The sequence below is a fragment of the Physeter macrocephalus genome, chromosome 2, assembly GCF_002837175.3.
Source record: "Physeter macrocephalus isolate SW-GA chromosome 2, ASM283717v5, whole genome shotgun sequence".
NCBI lineage: Eukaryota > Metazoa > Chordata > Mammalia > Artiodactyla > Physeteridae > Physeter > Physeter macrocephalus.
Window position 1 is genome coordinate 132508555 of NC_041215.1, and position 17324 is coordinate 132525878.

General features: G+C 49.7%; 1 protein-coding gene and 1 long non-coding RNA gene across 11 annotated transcripts in view; both read left to right on the plus strand.

Annotated features, from left to right (window-relative positions):
* DGKD (diacylglycerol kinase delta) overlaps positions 1 to 17324 on the plus strand; it is a 112328-nt gene that overhangs the window by 55849 nt on the left and 39155 nt on the right. For all 10 annotated transcript variants that reach the window (XR_008619336.1, XR_008619337.1, XR_008619342.1 and 7 more), the window contains exons 4-9: positions 14344 to 14448; positions 14696 to 14828; positions 15615 to 15721; positions 16038 to 16163; positions 16313 to 16415; positions 17087 to 17249. Coding sequence is in view for 7 of the 10 variants with exons in the window: in XM_055090644.1 (XP_054946619.1) it covers positions 14344 to 14448; positions 14696 to 14828; positions 15615 to 15721; positions 16038 to 16163; positions 16313 to 16415; positions 17087 to 17249 (737 nt within the window). In the remaining 3 variants the exon portion in view is untranslated. The remainder of the gene's footprint in view (positions 1 to 14343; positions 14449 to 14695; positions 14829 to 15614; positions 15722 to 16037; positions 16164 to 16312; positions 16416 to 17086; positions 17250 to 17324) is intronic.
* Positions 643 to 11908, plus strand: LOC114484723 (uncharacterized). The gene is made up of 4 exons (XR_008619346.1): positions 643 to 723; positions 1183 to 3827; positions 4131 to 4320; positions 4858 to 11908. It is a non-coding gene; the product is annotated as an uncharacterized lncRNA (long non-coding RNA).

Here is a 17324-nt window from a genome sequence, read left to right on the forward strand (position 1 = left end):
CTTTGACTGGATGCTTCGGGCCCCCGGGTAGGTCGAGTAGCAGTGGTGGTGGGGACCCCTCTTTGCCCCCAAAGCTGCCCTGTGACTGGAGGTGAGGTGCAGCTTCAGAGAGGAGGGTGTCCCATCAGCCGTCAAGGCCTGGTTCCTCTCTGGAGGGCAGATGCGGGGCGGGGAGCCTGGGTGTCTGGACCAGCATCCCGGGCTGCTTTCCCACAGGGCCCTCCAGGAGCTTGTTTGCGTGGTGGTGTCTATTTTTGTGTTTCGTATGATACCATGTGAGGAAGTCCCTTGTCTACGCACATCCCAGCTGTCGTGAATAGTCTGTATATCGGGGCTTCCAGGTGGGGATTGTGTATGGCGAACCCGGTGTTTCGGGCAGCATCGCAACGGCAGGATGTGAGTAACAGGAAGTGACAGAAATGACTGAGCGTGCCAGATGCTTATTCTTGGCCACCTTTCCAAGCCCCGCGGACCGGGGAGCTATATTTAGCCGAGTATTTCCAGGTTCCTAATCCTGCGCGGACACGGCCCCTTTGCTCCTCTTTGGGTCGGTGGCTAAACTGCGCCGTGCTAATGGGCTTCTCTGCGTCTCTGGTCTACTTCGGTGACCCACCGGTTCTTGCCCATCGGCTTTAAAACTTGAGTTTTGTTTTTGCTGGGCCACTTCAATTCTGATCCATTTTGAGCAGTTGGAAAACGATCTGAAAGAGGGAAGAGTGGAAGGTAAGAGTTCCAGGTGATGGTGGGTGATGAGGCCATGGGAAGCTGCGTGGGGAAGAAGTTAAAATTACAAGGATTTAGAATGAATTAAGTGGAGTGAATTGTAGGTTATTGTAAGTACCTCTAGAGGGCTGATTTATGTCTTCTATTTCTTAGAAGTGGAAGGCTGGGATTTTTAAAGCCATGGGCTTGGTGGTGTGACTTCACCCACATGCTAGAAACGCTGTTTGGTCACCACCTGGCCGAGTAGAAAGCCTGCAGGTCGGATAAGCTTCTCAGTGATGAATTCCCATTGTCTGAGCTTTGTCACAGGAGAAGTTTCACCCAGATCCCCAAGTACCACGGGGCCTCAAGTAGTCTCCCCGTAGGTGCAGGTGATTTTTGCCCAGTGGCGTCAGACGGCGCTTCGGGCACGTGTTGACCAGACGCCCCCATGGGCTGCTGGGTGTCTCTTGTACCCAGGTGTCTGCTGTGACTGCCGTCTCGCTGTGGGAGCAGCTGGGGAGCCAGCCTTTTGCTCTCATCGTCGCCTCACGTGCCCTGAGCTGTGCTGGCCTTCGGACCAATGCCTTCCTGCTGGAGGACAGCAGGTGACAGCTCCAGGCACCAACAGCAATAATGGCCTCTCTCATTCATCGGGGCCGTGACCCTGAGGTTAAGAAGCTGAGGACTAGAGGGACAAGGCATCTGTCCCAGTGGCCCTCTGAGGGCTCAGTCTGTTGTAGCTGCTGTGCTGTACTGTCCTCTCTCCACACCTCTCATCCATCACTGGGCTCACTGAGCTCGCTTGTCCTTTTAGCAGCAGGACACGTATCTCTGTGCGCGTTGAGAACCCCGCAGAAAGGGAGTTTCTGGGGTTTGATGTCGGCTTCTGGTAGCTGCCACCCTAATGGTTGACCAGGGGCTGTGTTGGGAGAGAAGGTTCTTTGTTGGTCTCTAAAAGCTTTCTTCTGAGCCGTCCAGCCAGCGCCTCCCCCTTTCTCCCTTCATAAAGCATCAACTTCATTTTCACACACTCAGCCAGCTCCTTTAGGATTCAGAAATCTACTTTGAGATGAGAAATTTGAGAGGCAAATTAGGAACCGTTGTGTCTGCTACGAAGTGCATGGCAGCCAGCAGAGGTGGGCGGGGCGTGTGACTGCCACGCGAGTGCCCAGAGGAGGGCGTTCTGTGTGGAGAGTGAATGAACGCATGACCGCCAAGTTCAGGCTGCTGGAGATTCCCCGGTTTTACCAGCAGAATCTGTCTGCAGGCATGGTTTCAGGCTGACACAATTCCCTTCTGTGGGGCTAAGCTATAACCACAAGGCAAACTATAAATTTATACTGTAAACCATAAGTACAGTAAATTGTATGTACTCTGTATGTGTGTGTGTTTGTGTGTAAATACTATAAACTCTAAGTACAAAACATGGTGTATGTCTAGCCCTAGCTTGGATATTTTAGTGCCAAAACATTTAACATTTGTAAAAATTATTAAATATTTCAGGCATTCAAAAAGTAACATAATGAACAACTCTGTACACTTCCCAGCCCGAGAAAGAAACATTATGGATGTACTTGGAGTCCTTTATATTCCCTTTCTTATCCTGTTCCCTTCCTGCCCTCCCTCCCCTGAGGTCACCGCCATTCTGAGTTTGCGGTTTATCATTTGTTTGCATCCTTTTTTATACTTTCTCTACTCATATATGTAGGTATAAACAATACATAGTATTGTTTAATCAGTTTAAAAACTTATAATAAATGGTGTCACAGTACACATCTCCCGCAGCTTGCTTTTTTCTCACCCAGTATTGCGTTTCTGAGTTTTATCCATGTGGATATATTCATCTTTAGTTAAGTGGTTCAAGGTTTAAAATGACAGATTCCTGATTTCTAGAATTAAATCAGAATTTCCAGGGAGTGGGACATGAGCCTCAGAACTTTTCACAGGTACAGTGAGTTGAGGCTCACAGCGCTCCAGGGTTAGTTTTGTGGCTTACATTGGGGTCCAGTGTATGATGTGTCCCACTGCCGACGTTTTCCCAGATTTCGGCCTCACCAACAGCGCTGCAGGGAACAGTCTTACACCAGCCCAGCCTTCCTGGGCGCACAGTGCGAGTTTCTCTGGAGGGCGCTTCGAAGGGTAGAATTGCCAGGTGTGCGCGTCTGTAGCTTGATGAGATATTGTCAAATTGCCCTGCAAAACTTTAAATTTTTTAAGCGACCCGCCAACAGTGGTAACTTGTGAGTGATGTCATTTCCTTTTATAATGTAGCCAGGCTGATGGCAAGGGGATGAAGTCTCATGAACGAGATAAAATCTTGGCCATGCCCAGCATCTGGATAGACCACCCAAGCCCAGCACGTCCAGAATTGCACTGCTGCCCCCCGGCTCCCAGCTGCCAAGCCGGCTCAGAGCCTTCCCCTCCCAGGGTGGTGGCCTCTCCCCCGCTGCTCCAGGGGTCTCTGTGGCTCCTGTCTGTACATTCTGTCAGGAAACCCCTTGTCTTCAGGAGGCGTCAGTCCCGCTCTCCCCTCCCCTTCCTCTCTCCATGGGATTGCTGAGCACGCCCGCTCCCACAAGGTTTCCCGACTTCTGCCCTACCCTCTACTCCCGGTTTTCAATAATGCAGCCGGAATGATGCCCTTTAAACCCAAGTCAGATGTCAGCCTTCTGCTGGAAAGCTCCCCGGCCCCCATTTCACTGGGGCTGAAAGCCAGAGCTCTTACAGGCGCCCCCGGGCACTCTGGGCCCTGTCGCTTCTCCAGGCTGCCCGGCCCCTCTCCCCTCTCCCCGGCTCGCTCGCTGCAGCCACTGGCCGTGCCCCTGCTTCAGGCTCTTCTCTTCCACATCCGTCCAGTCCTTTCCAGTGAGGCCTAGCTCAGTCTCTTGACCTCCTCCTTCTGGTCTCTCTCCTCTCCCCACAGACTTTATCCCCAGTACTACTCTCTGTGCTATATAATTTACTTCTTTAGTACAGTATTTATTTCCTGTCTGAATTTGAATGTAAGCTCCAGGGAACAGGGATCTTGTCTGTTTGTTGGAATGGAAGACTGACTGAATTTATTTCTGAGAAGAAAGGAAGAATTTGGAGCCTCCAGATGAGGGTTGAGCGTGGGAGACGAGGTGAGGGTGAGGCCTCCGGGGGCGGTGGGCAGTTGGCGGGAGGACGCGTCCCGGTGTGTGCGTGGGCCTGTCCGCTGGGCAGGGCGATCTGCGGGGGGGCAGCTTGTCTCGGGGGTGTTTCTGGTGCTCCCGGAGAGCACCTGCTGTCTGCGGGCGCTGGGGCCGCCCCGCCCCGGAAGTACAGAGCTGTTTGCGGGCAGGACTGAGGTTCACAGCTGACGTAAGATGTGGCCTCACTGATTTCTCAAGCACTGTTGTGTGCAGAAGTGAGCCCTGCCATTTCCGGTGCTCTGTCTTGTGCAGGTGTGACCACCAGCCCACGTGTCACAGCCGGAAAACAGCAGGCACTGTGACCCTCACGTCACGTGGGGAGGACCCAATTTCGATTTCTTTGAGATTATGTACCCAGGGTGCGTCCGCATAATATTTCCTTGGCACATCAGATGTGGATTTCATGAGTTTGTGCCACCTACAGATAAAGGACTTTAGCAAGGTAAGATTATACTTTTAATCTGTGCTGAGTGAGACCACACGTGCCCCTGTTCTTAAGAAATACAGCATTGTTCTAAATGTTTAACATTTAATTTAAACATATTAGTTATTAGGAAATGTTGATCGTGGTTGCTTATTTTTAATTAAACCTTTTAGTTAGAGATCATTGTAGATTCACATGGAATTGAAATAATACAGAGATCCTTTGTGTCCTTTACCCAGTTCCGTCCGTTGGTAACATCTTGGAAAACCTAAGTAAAATATCACAACCAGGAAGGTGATATTGGTACTGTTAAGATCCAGGTTTCCACCTCCGCAAGGATCCCCTGGTTGTCCTTTTATAGCCACACCCACTCCTGTTCTTATCCCCTGGCAACCACCAATCTGTTCTGTATATCTGTAATTTTGTTATCTCAAGAATGTTCTGTAAATGGGATCGGGTAGTATGTAACCTTTGGGGAATGGCTTTTTCGCCCAGCAGAGCTCTTTGGAGATCCTTCCAGGTTGCTGTGTGTATGATAGTTTCTTTTTTTTACAGAGTGGTGTTCCTTGGAATGGGTGTGCCACTGTGAGTTTAATCATTTACCACTGAAGGACATCTGGGTTGTTTCCAGGTTTTGGTGATTATCAATAAAGCTGCTATAAACATTCATGGACAGGTTTTTTGTGTGAACATAGGTCTTCATTTCTCGGGATAAATGCCCAAGAGTGTAATCCCTGGGTTGTCTTGTAGTTTCATGTTTGGTTTTTAAAGAAACTGCCAAACTGTTTTGCAGAGTGGCTGTACATTCCCCCCAGTATGCGCCAGTTTCTCTGACATCTTCTCTAGCATTTGGTGTTGTCACTTTTTTCTTCTAGCCATTCTCGTAGGTGTATAGTCATATTGTGATTTTAATCAGCGTTTCCTGAATGGCTGTTGATGTTGAATACCTTTTCTTGTGCTAATTTGCCTCTGTATACCCTCTGACACTGTGGGGATGTGGCTGGCAGGGGTGAAAGTCCCTACCTGGTGTTCTCTGGGCAACACGTGGCCTGTGCTGGAGCCTTATTGCTGCCTGCGTGGTGGGCGTGGGGGCCACAGTTGTCTCCGTTTGGCTGGAGTAGAGTGGTTATTGGCTGCTCTCCCACTGTGGATTCTGCCTTGTTAGGCTCCCCTCTCCTGGAGCCACGGCCGGAGGGGGCAGGCTTTTGGTGAGCTTTTTAAAATTCTTTCCGTACTCCTTGGTGTTTCTGGCTGGGCTTCTTCAGCTCCATGTTTAGGATGTCAGGGGCAAACAGAGACCCGAGAGAACTCAGTGCCTTGTCATTCCTCAGGCCCTCTTCTCTCCACCCTTCAGAGCCTTTGCATATTTTTTTATATCTAAGTCCAGGATTTTAGCTGTACTTAGCCAGAGGAATAAGGAAAAGTATGTCTAACCGTCTTCCCGGAATCAGAAGTCGGCTGGTTACTCTTATTATTTTTGGATCTGTGAAACCTGATGACCCAGGCTGCATGTCTGCCCTGCCTGCTTGCCCTGCTTGTCGTGGCCTTTGGCCCATCCCAGGCTCAGGGCCTCACATTCATTACTGCTAAAGTGGTTTGGCTTGGCCTGTAGTCCCAGCGTGACAAAGTTTGCAGGATCTCGATCTTTTTGTCATTTAAGGTCCCATTTACAAATGAGAGGCACATCCAAATCCGTGGTGAGGAATTGCTGGACAGGACTTTGCTGGTGAATCATGGACCGCCCTTATCATCGTCCCCCAGATCGTATTTCTCCACCCTCTGTTGTGAACTCTTGGGAAACCTGGTTGGAGTGGGAGGGGCAGTGGTCGGGTGACTCAGTGAGATGTCCCTGTCATCCTTGCACTGATCCTCCAGGCCCGTATTCCTGTCAAAAAGGAAATGCAACGCACCAGACACTGCCTGTTCCGAGTGAGCCTAGGAGAGCTCTTGGCGACTGCCGGTTCCTTCCCTACATTCAGCCCCTCCATTCCTGGCATCGCTCACGTGGCAGTCTTGCCTGGAATCCAGGTGGGGACCCGCTGTTGGGTAGAGGTCAGGAGCCAGGCCTGAGCCAGCCTGCCCAGGGTCCCGGCCCCCTGCTTCGTTACTTGTGGGACTTGGGGCAAGTCACTCGGCAGGCCTCAGTTTCCTCTCCTGATAACCTCCTCCATCACGTGGTGGGGAAGCTGGGACAAGCAGACACCTGTCAACACCTAGCGGATTCCCCAGCATTGCCGAGTGCCCGGCCGGGGGAGCTGCTGCTGACATCCTCTTGGCTGCTTCCCTGTCCTGTCTGCTCCTGTGTGTGTAACTCAAGCGCCCACCTTCTCCACTGAGACATCATATCTGTGTGTTTCCAGCATGTCTCCTTTCTCTCCTTGATTTCTCAAAGATCACTGCCCGGGGTTTAGTAGCTTTCCCGGCTAATTCTTCCCAGGATATTGGAAGATATTTGTCTGACTTGGGTGTCTTAGACTCATTTAGAGTATCTAGCATTTTCTCGTATTTCCAGGAAGATCATTTCTATGCAAGGATAGGAACAAAAATTAATAAGGAAAAAATATAGAACTTAGAAAGTTCTTTTTTTTTGTTTTTAGCATATATCATAAACTTAAGGCTTTTTTTTTTTTTGCGCGGTACGTGGGCCTCTCACTGTTGTGGCCTCTCCCGTTGTGGAGCACAGGCTCTGGACGCACAAGCCCAGCGGCCATGGCTCACGGGCCTAGCCACTCCGCGGCATGTGGGATCTTCCCGGACCGGGGCAAGAACCCGTGTCCCCTGCATCGACAGGCGGACTCTCAACCACTGTGCCACCAGGGAAGCCCAGGTTTTATCTTAAAAATAATTATAGTGAATACAGGCACATGGTAAAGAGCTCAAAAGGATGAAAGGTATAAAGTAAGTTTCCCGGTCCCTCAGAAGTCCCCTCCCAGAGGTGACTAAGTTACTTTTTCCTGTACACCCAGACTATTCCTGCAGTTTGTTTTGAGCACTTAACAATATATCTTAGAGGCTGATCCCTGTAAGGGCATGAGGAGTAAGTAGCTTCAGTCTGTTTAAGGCTGTGTAGGCTCCCGATATATGAAGGTGCCATGATTTACGTCGCCAGCGTCCTGCCAATCATACCTTGATCAGTATTTCAGTTGTTCCTTTTGTCTTTACAGTGAACTTTCATGAATTACCTCATATACACTCTGTGTCAGTGCTCCCGAAGACATATTTGTAGAAGCACTATTGCTAAGACAAAGATGTATATTTTAAAGTTTGCTAGATTTCACCAGATGTTCTCTGTAGGAGTTTATTTATTTACCCCTCGATGTATGAGACTCAACAGAGCAGGTTATCAAACTTGTGTAGGTAAAAAATAGGTGTCTTGTAATTTTAATTTGCATTTATCTTATGAATAAGACTGACCACTTTTCCTGTGTTTAAGATCTGTCCACTATTTTAATGGCAGAGCTATCTCTGCCAGTCTCTCATGTTCGTGATACACTTCTGTCTTCTTTTGCCTCTCTTGTGCATTTAGTTTTCTAAACAGACTTTATCCAAGGGTCTGGGTAGCCATGCCGTTTGTCTTTTTTTTTTTTTTTTTTTTTTTTGGTGTGGGGTACTGCATTGGGTCTTCGTTGCTGCGCGCGGCTTCCTCTAGTTGCGGCGGGCAGGGGCTGCTCTTTGTCGCGGTGCGCGGGCTTCGCGTCGCGAAGAAACATTGCGACGTTTTCCCAGATTTCAGCCTCACCAACAGCGCTGCAGGGAACAGTCTTACACCAGCCTTCCTGGGCGCACAGTGCGAGTTTCTCTGGAGGGCGCTTCGAAGGGTAGAATTGCCAGGTGGGCGCGTCTTTAGCTTGATGAGATTTTGTCAAATTGCCCTGCAAAACTTTAAATTTTTTAAGCGACCCGCCAACAGTGGTAACTTGTGAGTGATGTCATTTCCTTTTATAATGTAGCCAGGCTGATGGCAAGGTGAAGTCTTTGTTGCGGAGCACGGGCTCTAGGTGCGTGGGCTTCAGTAGCAGCACGCGGGCTCAGTAGTTGTGGCACTTGGGCCCTGAAGTGCACGGGCTTCAGTAGTTGCGGCACCTGGGCTCAGTGGTTGTGGTGCGCGGGCTCTAGGGTGCAGGCTCAGTAGTTGTGGCGCACGGGCTGAGTCGCTCCATGGCACGTGGGATCTTCCTGGCCCAGGGCTTGAACCCGTGTCCCCTGCATTGGCAGGCGGATTCTTAACCGCTGCGCCACCAGGGAAGTCCCTGCCATTTTTCTTTTGATTCAGTTACATTGTTAGTTTTATTCCGAGTTCTATATTCTTTTTACTGAAGTCTAGCACACATATGGAAAAGTTATCGATTATAGCATCTACAGGTTGATGAATGCTCCGGATCAAGGAACAGAACGTTAGCAGCCTCCAGTAGCTCTCTTTTGTACCCTTCTCCCCCAAAGCAACTCCTGGAAGCAGCTAGCTTCTAACCCTATAGATTAGTTTTACATTTTTTTTTAACTTTGTATGTGCATAATGAACTTATATGAATAGTATATATATATTTTTGTGTCTGGCTTCTTTCAGCATTGTGAAACTCATCACATTATTGCATGTAGCAGCAGGTGGTTCATTCTCATTGCTCTGCAGTATTCCATTATACTAATACATTATAGGTTATTTATCCACTTTACCCATGCAGGGCATTTGGGTTGTGTCTAGTATGGGCCTCTTAAGAGTACTGATGCCATGAAGTCCTTTTCTGTGTCTCGACGAGAAGGAGATATATTTGTATTTTGGTTGGGCCGATGGGTGGAATTGCTGAGCCTTAGGGTGACTGTACCAAATTGCATTCCCACCAGAACCGCTGGAGAGTTCTGGTTGCTCTGCGTCCCCGCCAGCACTCCACACTGCCTTTAGACACCGAGCACTTTCTTTAGCTCAGCCGCCGTGAAGGGTGGACCACGTGGGGTCTTAATTTCTACTTCCCAGATGTCTAATCAAGTTGGGCACCTTTTCGTGTCCCTTATTGGTCACTTGTGAAGTAACTGTTGTGAGATAACTGTTGAAGTCTTTTGTCCGTTTTCCTGTCAGTTGGTGTGCTTCTCTTCTTACTGATTTTTAAGTTTTTCTATCTCAGGAGAATTCCAGCAAGGGTCTAAGAATTCAGATCTGTTTATTGTGCCTCTGGCCTCCTCAGAGGGTTATGTGAGAAGTACTTCCACCGTTTTCTCTGCTCTTCCTCTGGGATATCCTTTCTGTTTCATTCATGTTCTGACTTCAGGGTGTGTGGTGTGCTTTCACTCTTGAGCTTGTGGGTTTCCACGTGGCTGTCTGTCTTCTCGCCCCATCGTATTCCTCTGCTCTGTCCCTTAATACCACGTCTGCTTATTCGAGCCATGGACCTAGCCTGCTGAGTCTCTGTGCTGTTGCTGATTTGTTCTAAGTTCACGTTATTACCCTACTTTTAATGTGTATTTACCTTCTCAGTTCATTTAGTTGGGTGAACTGTTTCTTACCATACAAATTTGCTTGAAAAATTTAGAGTATCTTTTAGTCTCTAAAGTCTTTTCTGTGTGAAAGCTAGGTTTTGGAGATAGTTCTAGCTTTTTCGCACCATTCCTTGGTTTCTAGGAGTTACAGTATTGGCTGCAGCCCAAACAGAGGGACACTCTTATTATTCCTTAGGGCATCTCCCCTGAATCCTGCCTTCTTCCTGCCTTGGACTCATCCAACTCCTGCTTCTCTCCTGGGTCTTGTCCTGCCCGCTGTGTCTCCAAAACCAAGGGGTTCATTCAGTAGGAAGTCCCGTCCAAGGCTTCCCTCTCAGAAACAGCCTCTCATTTCCCTTCCTCCTGAGGAGGCCCTCCCAGCCTCACCTCTCCCATGAAGCTCCCCCAGGGCTGGAAGGCTCTTGAGGAGCTTGCAGGCCACCACAGGGAGGAGGAGCCTCCACGGGAATGGAGTGATGACCCGTCTTGTGGGCAACTAAGAAACACGGATTCTGTCTCAAGGTGGCAGGGCGCGGCCGGAGAGAAGCAGAGATGGATTTTTATTTGATGGGCGTCCTCTGTGATGATTCTCTTGATCGGGAGGTGGACTCTTGGCGCCAGAATGGTCTCAGGGAGATTTGTCCACATGTAGAGCCATCTTTTAGTACCATCAGAGAGAAAATACCCTAAGATCAGGACCTAGAGCCTGAAGTAGCACCAAGAGTAATGGTGGTGGGGTGTTTACATACGAGGCGCTGTTCTCAGCACCTTACGTGGTCCCTGCCCCACACGTCACAGCACCGCTAGGATGTGACAGCACCATTAATAGCCCCAGTTTTCAGGTGAGCAAGTGGAGGCACAGGCAGCTGCTCCAAGTTACACATCTCGCAGGGCTTCAGACCAGGGGTGTGTTTGGGCCCCCTGCTGGGTCCTGTGCACATTTGGCCCCGTTCAGTCCCATGACAACCCTGGCAGGTGACTTCTAACACCTCTCCTTTTCCAGAAGGGAAACGTTTCCCAAACAGTCAGTGGCCAGGTGGGATTCTATCTGAGGTATCGTCAAACAGGCACAAGAGTTTAAAAAAAGAAGGCTGAAAACCAGGTTCTTGGACATTCATCTGTTGGTCAAGACCTAAAATAGGATGGGCATAAAAAAATCTCATTGTTCTCTTCTGTAGATATATCATAGTAACTCCTAATAAATCCCTGAGTTATGCAAAATGAATGTACTGTCTTTCTGTAACTGTATTTATTGTGCTCATAAAAATGTTCAAGTATGAAAACTCACCCTGGAGTGAATAATGAAGAAGTGTTTGCTGAGATCTTATAGACATACAGTTGCTGATGAAAATTCCTTATGCACCGACCCCAGGCCATTGGCGGTTGCCAGGCTGCCACGGCCTTCCCTGACCACCCGGTCCAAGCACCCACCAGCCCCCTTGCACACGACCCGCTTCCTGTCAGTGTCTGAAATTGTTTTGTGGTTTGTCTGTCTCTCCCCCGTGTGTGAGTAGGAACCTTGCCTGTCATGGCCTTGGGAGCCCATGTCCACAGCATACACTTGGCCGGCGTCTGCTGGGAGGGTGGGGTACAGCCGCCTGCCGTGCTCTCCAGGAGTGAAAGAGCAGCTCCCACCACCCGACCCCAGGAGGGCGTGGCCGCTCCAGGCCTCTGTGTTCTGTCTTTCCGTCTCCCTGCACTCTCTCCTAGGCTTACCTCTTTTACACCCAGCATGGTCCCTACGTGGAGTTATCATGGTTACCCCGGTCGTGGAAGAATGAACAGCACCGTGCATTTGTGACCCAGTTCTGTTTACCCCCTTCGGTGATTAAGCTTTGTAGGTAGTTTATGGAAATCACGGAAGAGATAATCTATAAAATACTATTTCTAAATTTTCTGAGCCAGAAACATGATCATCTAATAACTTAAGTTGGGTATTCCTAAATTGGATCTTTCTAATATAAATTAAAGCTCTAAAATGGGCAAACATCCAAAAGTTTAAGAACGTATTTTTAAAAAATTTTTATTTATTTATTTTTGGCTGTGTTGGGTCTTCGTTTCTGTGTGAGGGCTTTCTCTAGTTGTGACAAGCGGGGGCCACTCTTCATCACGGTGCACGGGCTTCTCTTGTTGCGGAGCACAGGCTCCGGACGCGCAGGCTCAGCGGCCATGGCACACGGGCCCAGCTGCTCCACGGCATGTGGGATCTTCCCAGACCAGGGCTCGAACCCGTGTCCCCTGCATCGGCAGGCGGACTCTCAACCACTGCGCCACCAGGGAAGCCCTAAATAACGTATTTTATTGGTGAATCCATGAGGAAGCAGACGTTTTCCTAACACTGCTGGTGGGAATGCAAAATGGTACAAACCCCCTGGAGGGAAATTTGGCAAGAGCAGCAAAATAATGTGTACGCAGTTATTCTTTGTCAGGGCGGTTCTACTTCTAGGAATTTATTCCAAAATACCCAGTAAAAAAATGAAAAGATCCACGTAAAGGCTGTTCATTGTGCCGCTGTTTGAAATAGCAAAGGATTTTCAGTAACCCAGACCTTCCGTGAATAGGGACCGGTTGAACAGACTCTGGTGCTTCTATGCAGTGGAGCACCGGGCAGCTGTTGGAAGAATAAGGAATCGCGGTCTTTTGCTAAGGAGTGATGGCCAGGATGTGTGCGGCTGACCCTTGAACAGCGCAGAGGTCAGGGACCCTGACCTTCCACGCGGTTGGAAATCCAGGTATAATTTATAATTGGCCCTCCTTTGCCGCGGTTCTTCCCTAGCCATGGTTCACATCTGTGGATTTAGCCAACCACGTGTCATGGAGTATTTGCCATTGGAAAAAACCTGCGTGTAAGTAGACCCTTGTAGTTCAAACCTGTGCTGTTCAAGGGCCAACTGTGATTAAATTAAAAAAGCAGAGAGGGCTTCCCTGGTGGTGCAGTGGTTGAGAGTCCGCCTGCCGATGCAGGGGACACGGGTTCGTGCCCCGGTCCGGGAAGATCCCACATGCCGCGGAGCGGCTGGGCCCGTGAGCCATGGCCGCTGGGCCTGCGCATCCGGAGCCCGTGCTCCGCAACGGGAGAGGCCACAACAGTGAGAGGCCCGCGTACCACAAAAAAAAAAAAAAAAAAAAGCAGAGAGTGGACAGAAGGGTCTGTGGTATGCTACTGTTTTGAAAAGAGAGAATATGAATATATACATGTATTTGCATGTATCTTACAAATGGGAGGATAAACCATACTGCTACTTATTTTTAAAGCTGCCTTTTGGAAGGGAGGGAACTAGGATGAGAGGACACACATAAAATCAGTGCCTTATTTTGTCAATTTGACTTTGGGACCATGTAGCTATTTTACAGCATTATAAAAATAATTAGGTAAAAGGTTTTGACTTTAAAAAATTTTGATAGACATTGTCAAATTTTTCTCTAAAAGGTTTATACTCTGTTTCCCTCCTATGAGTACCTGAGGAGAACTCTCTTCTCTCACACCTTTTCCAACACTGGATTATTGTCTCTAAGAACTGTGCCAATCTGATAGGTGAAAAATAATTTGCTGTTTTCATTTGTGTTCCCCAGTGATGAGAGTGATTAAGCATCTTTTCATTCCTTTATTAGCCATTTTGTATTTCTTTCGTGAAATGCAAGTTCATAGCCTTTTTTTCTATTGATTTATAAAAAACTCTATATGTTGTAGATATAATTTTCATTTGTTGATTATTACCAGGTTCATGACCTCATTTCTAGTTAAATTGTTCAGGCCTGACTGTAGTAGCTGGTTGTTGTTCCGTTTTCATACAGTAAAAGGTTTTTTTAAAAGAACATTTATGTATGATATGCTTGAAATGCACAGGAAATTCCTACAGTAACTGTGGATCAGACTTCCCTAAACTGTTCAAGTGCTAGGTGTCAGCTTGTGAGTTCTTTGGAGCAATGGAAACTGTGTTTTCTTTTCCTTTAAAAAAAATTGCCGGTACTTTCCCGGTGGCGCAGTGGTTAAGAATCTGCCTGCCAATGCAGGGGACACGGGTTCAAGCCCTGGTCCGGGAAGATCCCACATGCCGCGGAGCAACTAAGCCCATGTGCCACAAGTACTGAGCCCATGTGCCACAACTACTGAAGCCCGTGCGCCTAGAACCCGTGCTCCACAACAAAGAGAAGCCACCACAATGAGAATCCCGTGCACTGCAAGGAAGAGTAGCCCCTGCTTGATGCAACTAGAGAAAACCCACATGCAACAATGAAGAGCCAACGCAGCAATAAATAAATAAATAAAATTGCCTACGGCTGATTACCATGTCTCAGTAGTAGATAGTTGGTAAATGTCCACTTGAGTTGATTTTGGTGAATCTGTAATCTAAATTTGGTTGTCTTTTTGGTTTGAGATTGTTCTTGACTTTTAATGACCCATGACAACCATCTTTATGTTCTGTTCAATTGAGTACCTGAATGAAACAGTACTTTTTCATGAAAAAAGAAAGTATATAGTGAAGGGAGGTTTTTTTAAAAGTTTTCATAGTTGCTAGCGTTTGTCTTCTGCTCGTGGACATGTTGCATGTTTCTTGTTTCTTTCTCCAGGTCATCACTCCATGTAGGAAACTCATCCTATGTGCAGATAACAGAAAAGAGATGGAAGACTGGATCGCAGCGCTGAAGACGGTCCAGAGCAGGGAGCACTTTGAGGTTAGGGGAGGAAGCCCTCCCTTTTTGTCACCCTCCTCCTTGTATTCTGCCGTCTGAATGTCCCCCATGCTGGGCTGTTACGGTCTGGAGCTCACTTTCTCAGCATGCTCCTTGCAAACTTAAGGCTTTTTGCTCATCTTTGGGCCATCGGGCAGTGACCCTGTCTGATTTCTTATTGAATCTCGTCCAAGTTACCATGTTTAGGGAGGTCAGAGTGGTGCCTCATCTTTGCCATCTTTGTTTGCAGCCTACCCAGTACAGCATGGACCACTTCTCAGGGATGCACAACTGGTACGCCTGCTCCCACGCGAGGCCCACCTACTGCAATGTGTGCCGAGAGGCTCTGTCTGGGGTCACGTCCCACGGGCTGTCCTGTGAAGGTACGAACGATGTGTTTCCCGCTGGGAAAAGTGGCCTGAGGTTTGACATGACAAAGCCTTAGGAATCCAAGCACAGTCACCTTAGGTCAGTCAAGAGTAGAGTGGCTTGTATGACTCCACCTTTGTTTACTTTGCCTACTCAGGAGTCTTTGATAAATTATTATTTGTAGTAACGGAACAAAGTAAAAAGAAGGGAATTGGTAGTAATGAGACACAAAGAGGAAACATAGAGGACACAGGGAAAAAGGAGTTAAAGTATCTCTCAGCCCCTCTCTGGGTAAATGGTCCTCCAGATCTAGAGGACAGGGGCACTGGGCTTGGGCAGAAGCAGAGAGAGCTGAACCGTGGCCCCGGGCCCAGTTTCCACCTGCTGCCTCATGTCGTACAGCCTGTGAACTTAAGAATGGTTTCTACCATTTTAAAAGGTTGAAAAATATCAAAAGAAGGCAACAGTTTTGTGATGCAGAAAATCCCGTGAAACTTAAATTTCAGTGTCCGTATGTGAAGCGTGGCCACGGCGGCCCTTGTGCTGCGGGGACAGAGCCGAATGGTTGGCCCGCGGAGCCTGTGTTGCTTTGTCTGCGGCCCTTCACAGAAAGCCTGACGCCCCCTGGCCAGGCTGGACGCCTGGTCTCCCCGTGAGCGGTCTCTGCACGCATCCTGGTGGTTTTGTTTATGAGTAAACTAACCATGTATGTTGGTTCCCAACTTTCCCAGGAGAGCAGGGCAGTTCACCCCCGGACCATGGCCGCAGCTCCGAGGGTTAACGTGTTCATTCTCTCACAGTGTGTAAGTTTAAGGCCCACAAACGCTGTGCTGTGCGTGCGACCAGTAACTGCAAGTGGACCACGCTGGCCTCCATCGGGAAGGACATCATCGAGGACGAGGACGGGGTATGCCCGGGGACCCTGCACGGCCCTCCTAGCACCGGGGCGAGAGGCACTCCCACCACCCCCTGCCTGTGTTCAGGTCTCTTTTTTGAGGAGAGTGGGGGTAGGGTTGGTTACGCTGGTGTCTGGGGCCCCCGAGCTCTGGCCAGTCCCTGTGAGCTGTGGATGCTGGCAGGGGAGCAGTGGGGTGGACAGGGCTCTGCAGACCCCGCCCCACCCCCTCGTGGAGTTCATTTTGGAGCATTTTGCCTGAGGGTCCCCTTGGCCCGCGTGGAGGCTGTGAGGACACTCCCGGTGCATGTCTCTGCGCGGCTTGCAGATCGCCATGCCTCACCAGTGGCTGGAGGGGAACCTGCCCGTGAGCGCCAAGTGCACGGTGTGCGACAAGACCTGCGGCAGCGTGCTGCGTCTGCAGGACTGGCGCTGCCTCTGGTGCAAGGCCATGGTGAGCGAGCGCAGCCGCTGGGCAAATGCCAGACGGGCACCGGCCGGCCGGGTCCGAGAGCGTGGCTCCGGCGGCGGCAGGGCTGGGGAGAGCTCTGGGGTGCGGGCGGGAGGCTGGCGCCGCCTCTGACGAGCGGGCCCATGTTGCAGGTGCACGCGGCGTGTAGAGAGTCCCTCCTGCCCAAGTGCCCGCTGGGCCTGTGCAAGGTGTCGGTCATCCCGCCCACCGCCCTCAACAGCGTCGATTCCGATGGTGGGTACCACGTGCTCTCCCATCTCAGCCGTTTCCCCGTGCTTCCTTCTCCAGGCCTTCTCCCCTCCCCGCTCTGGAATTGGTTGTGTCAGTGACTTTGAGATGCGGTCAGGAAGAGGTCAGGCCTAGCCACTGTGGGGAAAGGAGAGGAGGTGATGAACAGTGTCCTGACAGCTGGGCTTCTGGCCAGGACCGTACTTGAAGGTGGTGGGTCCATTGGCTGTCGAGTAGAAACCGAGTCTAAGATGCTTCTCCGTCTTTGACGTGGGCTGTCCGTCAACTAGGCTCGTCTAGTAGCTGACGTTAATTACACGCTCTTCCGCCTCTGCGCTCGCTTGTCCAGATGGTACACGATGATGCATGTTAACAAGTGTCGGTGGGAACTTGGAAACCGGGGCACGTGTTTCAGGAAGTCACCTCTGCTAGATTGAGAGCAGTGTCCGACATTTAGCGTCCTGCAGAGGGGAGGTCAGACCAGATGAGGACTCGCTTCCCTCTACACGGGGGATGGCGTTGTGGAAACGTGGATTAATCTCTTGCTGGTTTCCTGGGCATGTACGTGTAAGTTGTAGGTCCCACAGGGGGTGTCTGCTTGGTACACGGTTGAGGGCGCCCTGATGTCTTTCGTGGCTTTCAGATTTTCTTGTGTCCTTTTCCGTCCTCATGCCCAGGCTTCTGGAAGGCCACGTGTCCCCCATCCTGCACGAGTCCATTGCTGGTCTTCGTCAATTCAAAAAGCGGGGACAACCAGGGTGTGAAGTTCCTCAGAAGATTCAAGCAGCTGCTGAACCCTGCCCAGGTCTTTGACCTCATGAATGGAGGACCACACCTTGGGTAGGAAGCTTGTAAAATGTATCTTTCTTGGAGTTTAAAAACCGTTTGAAGGGGCTTCCCTGGTGGCGCAGTGGT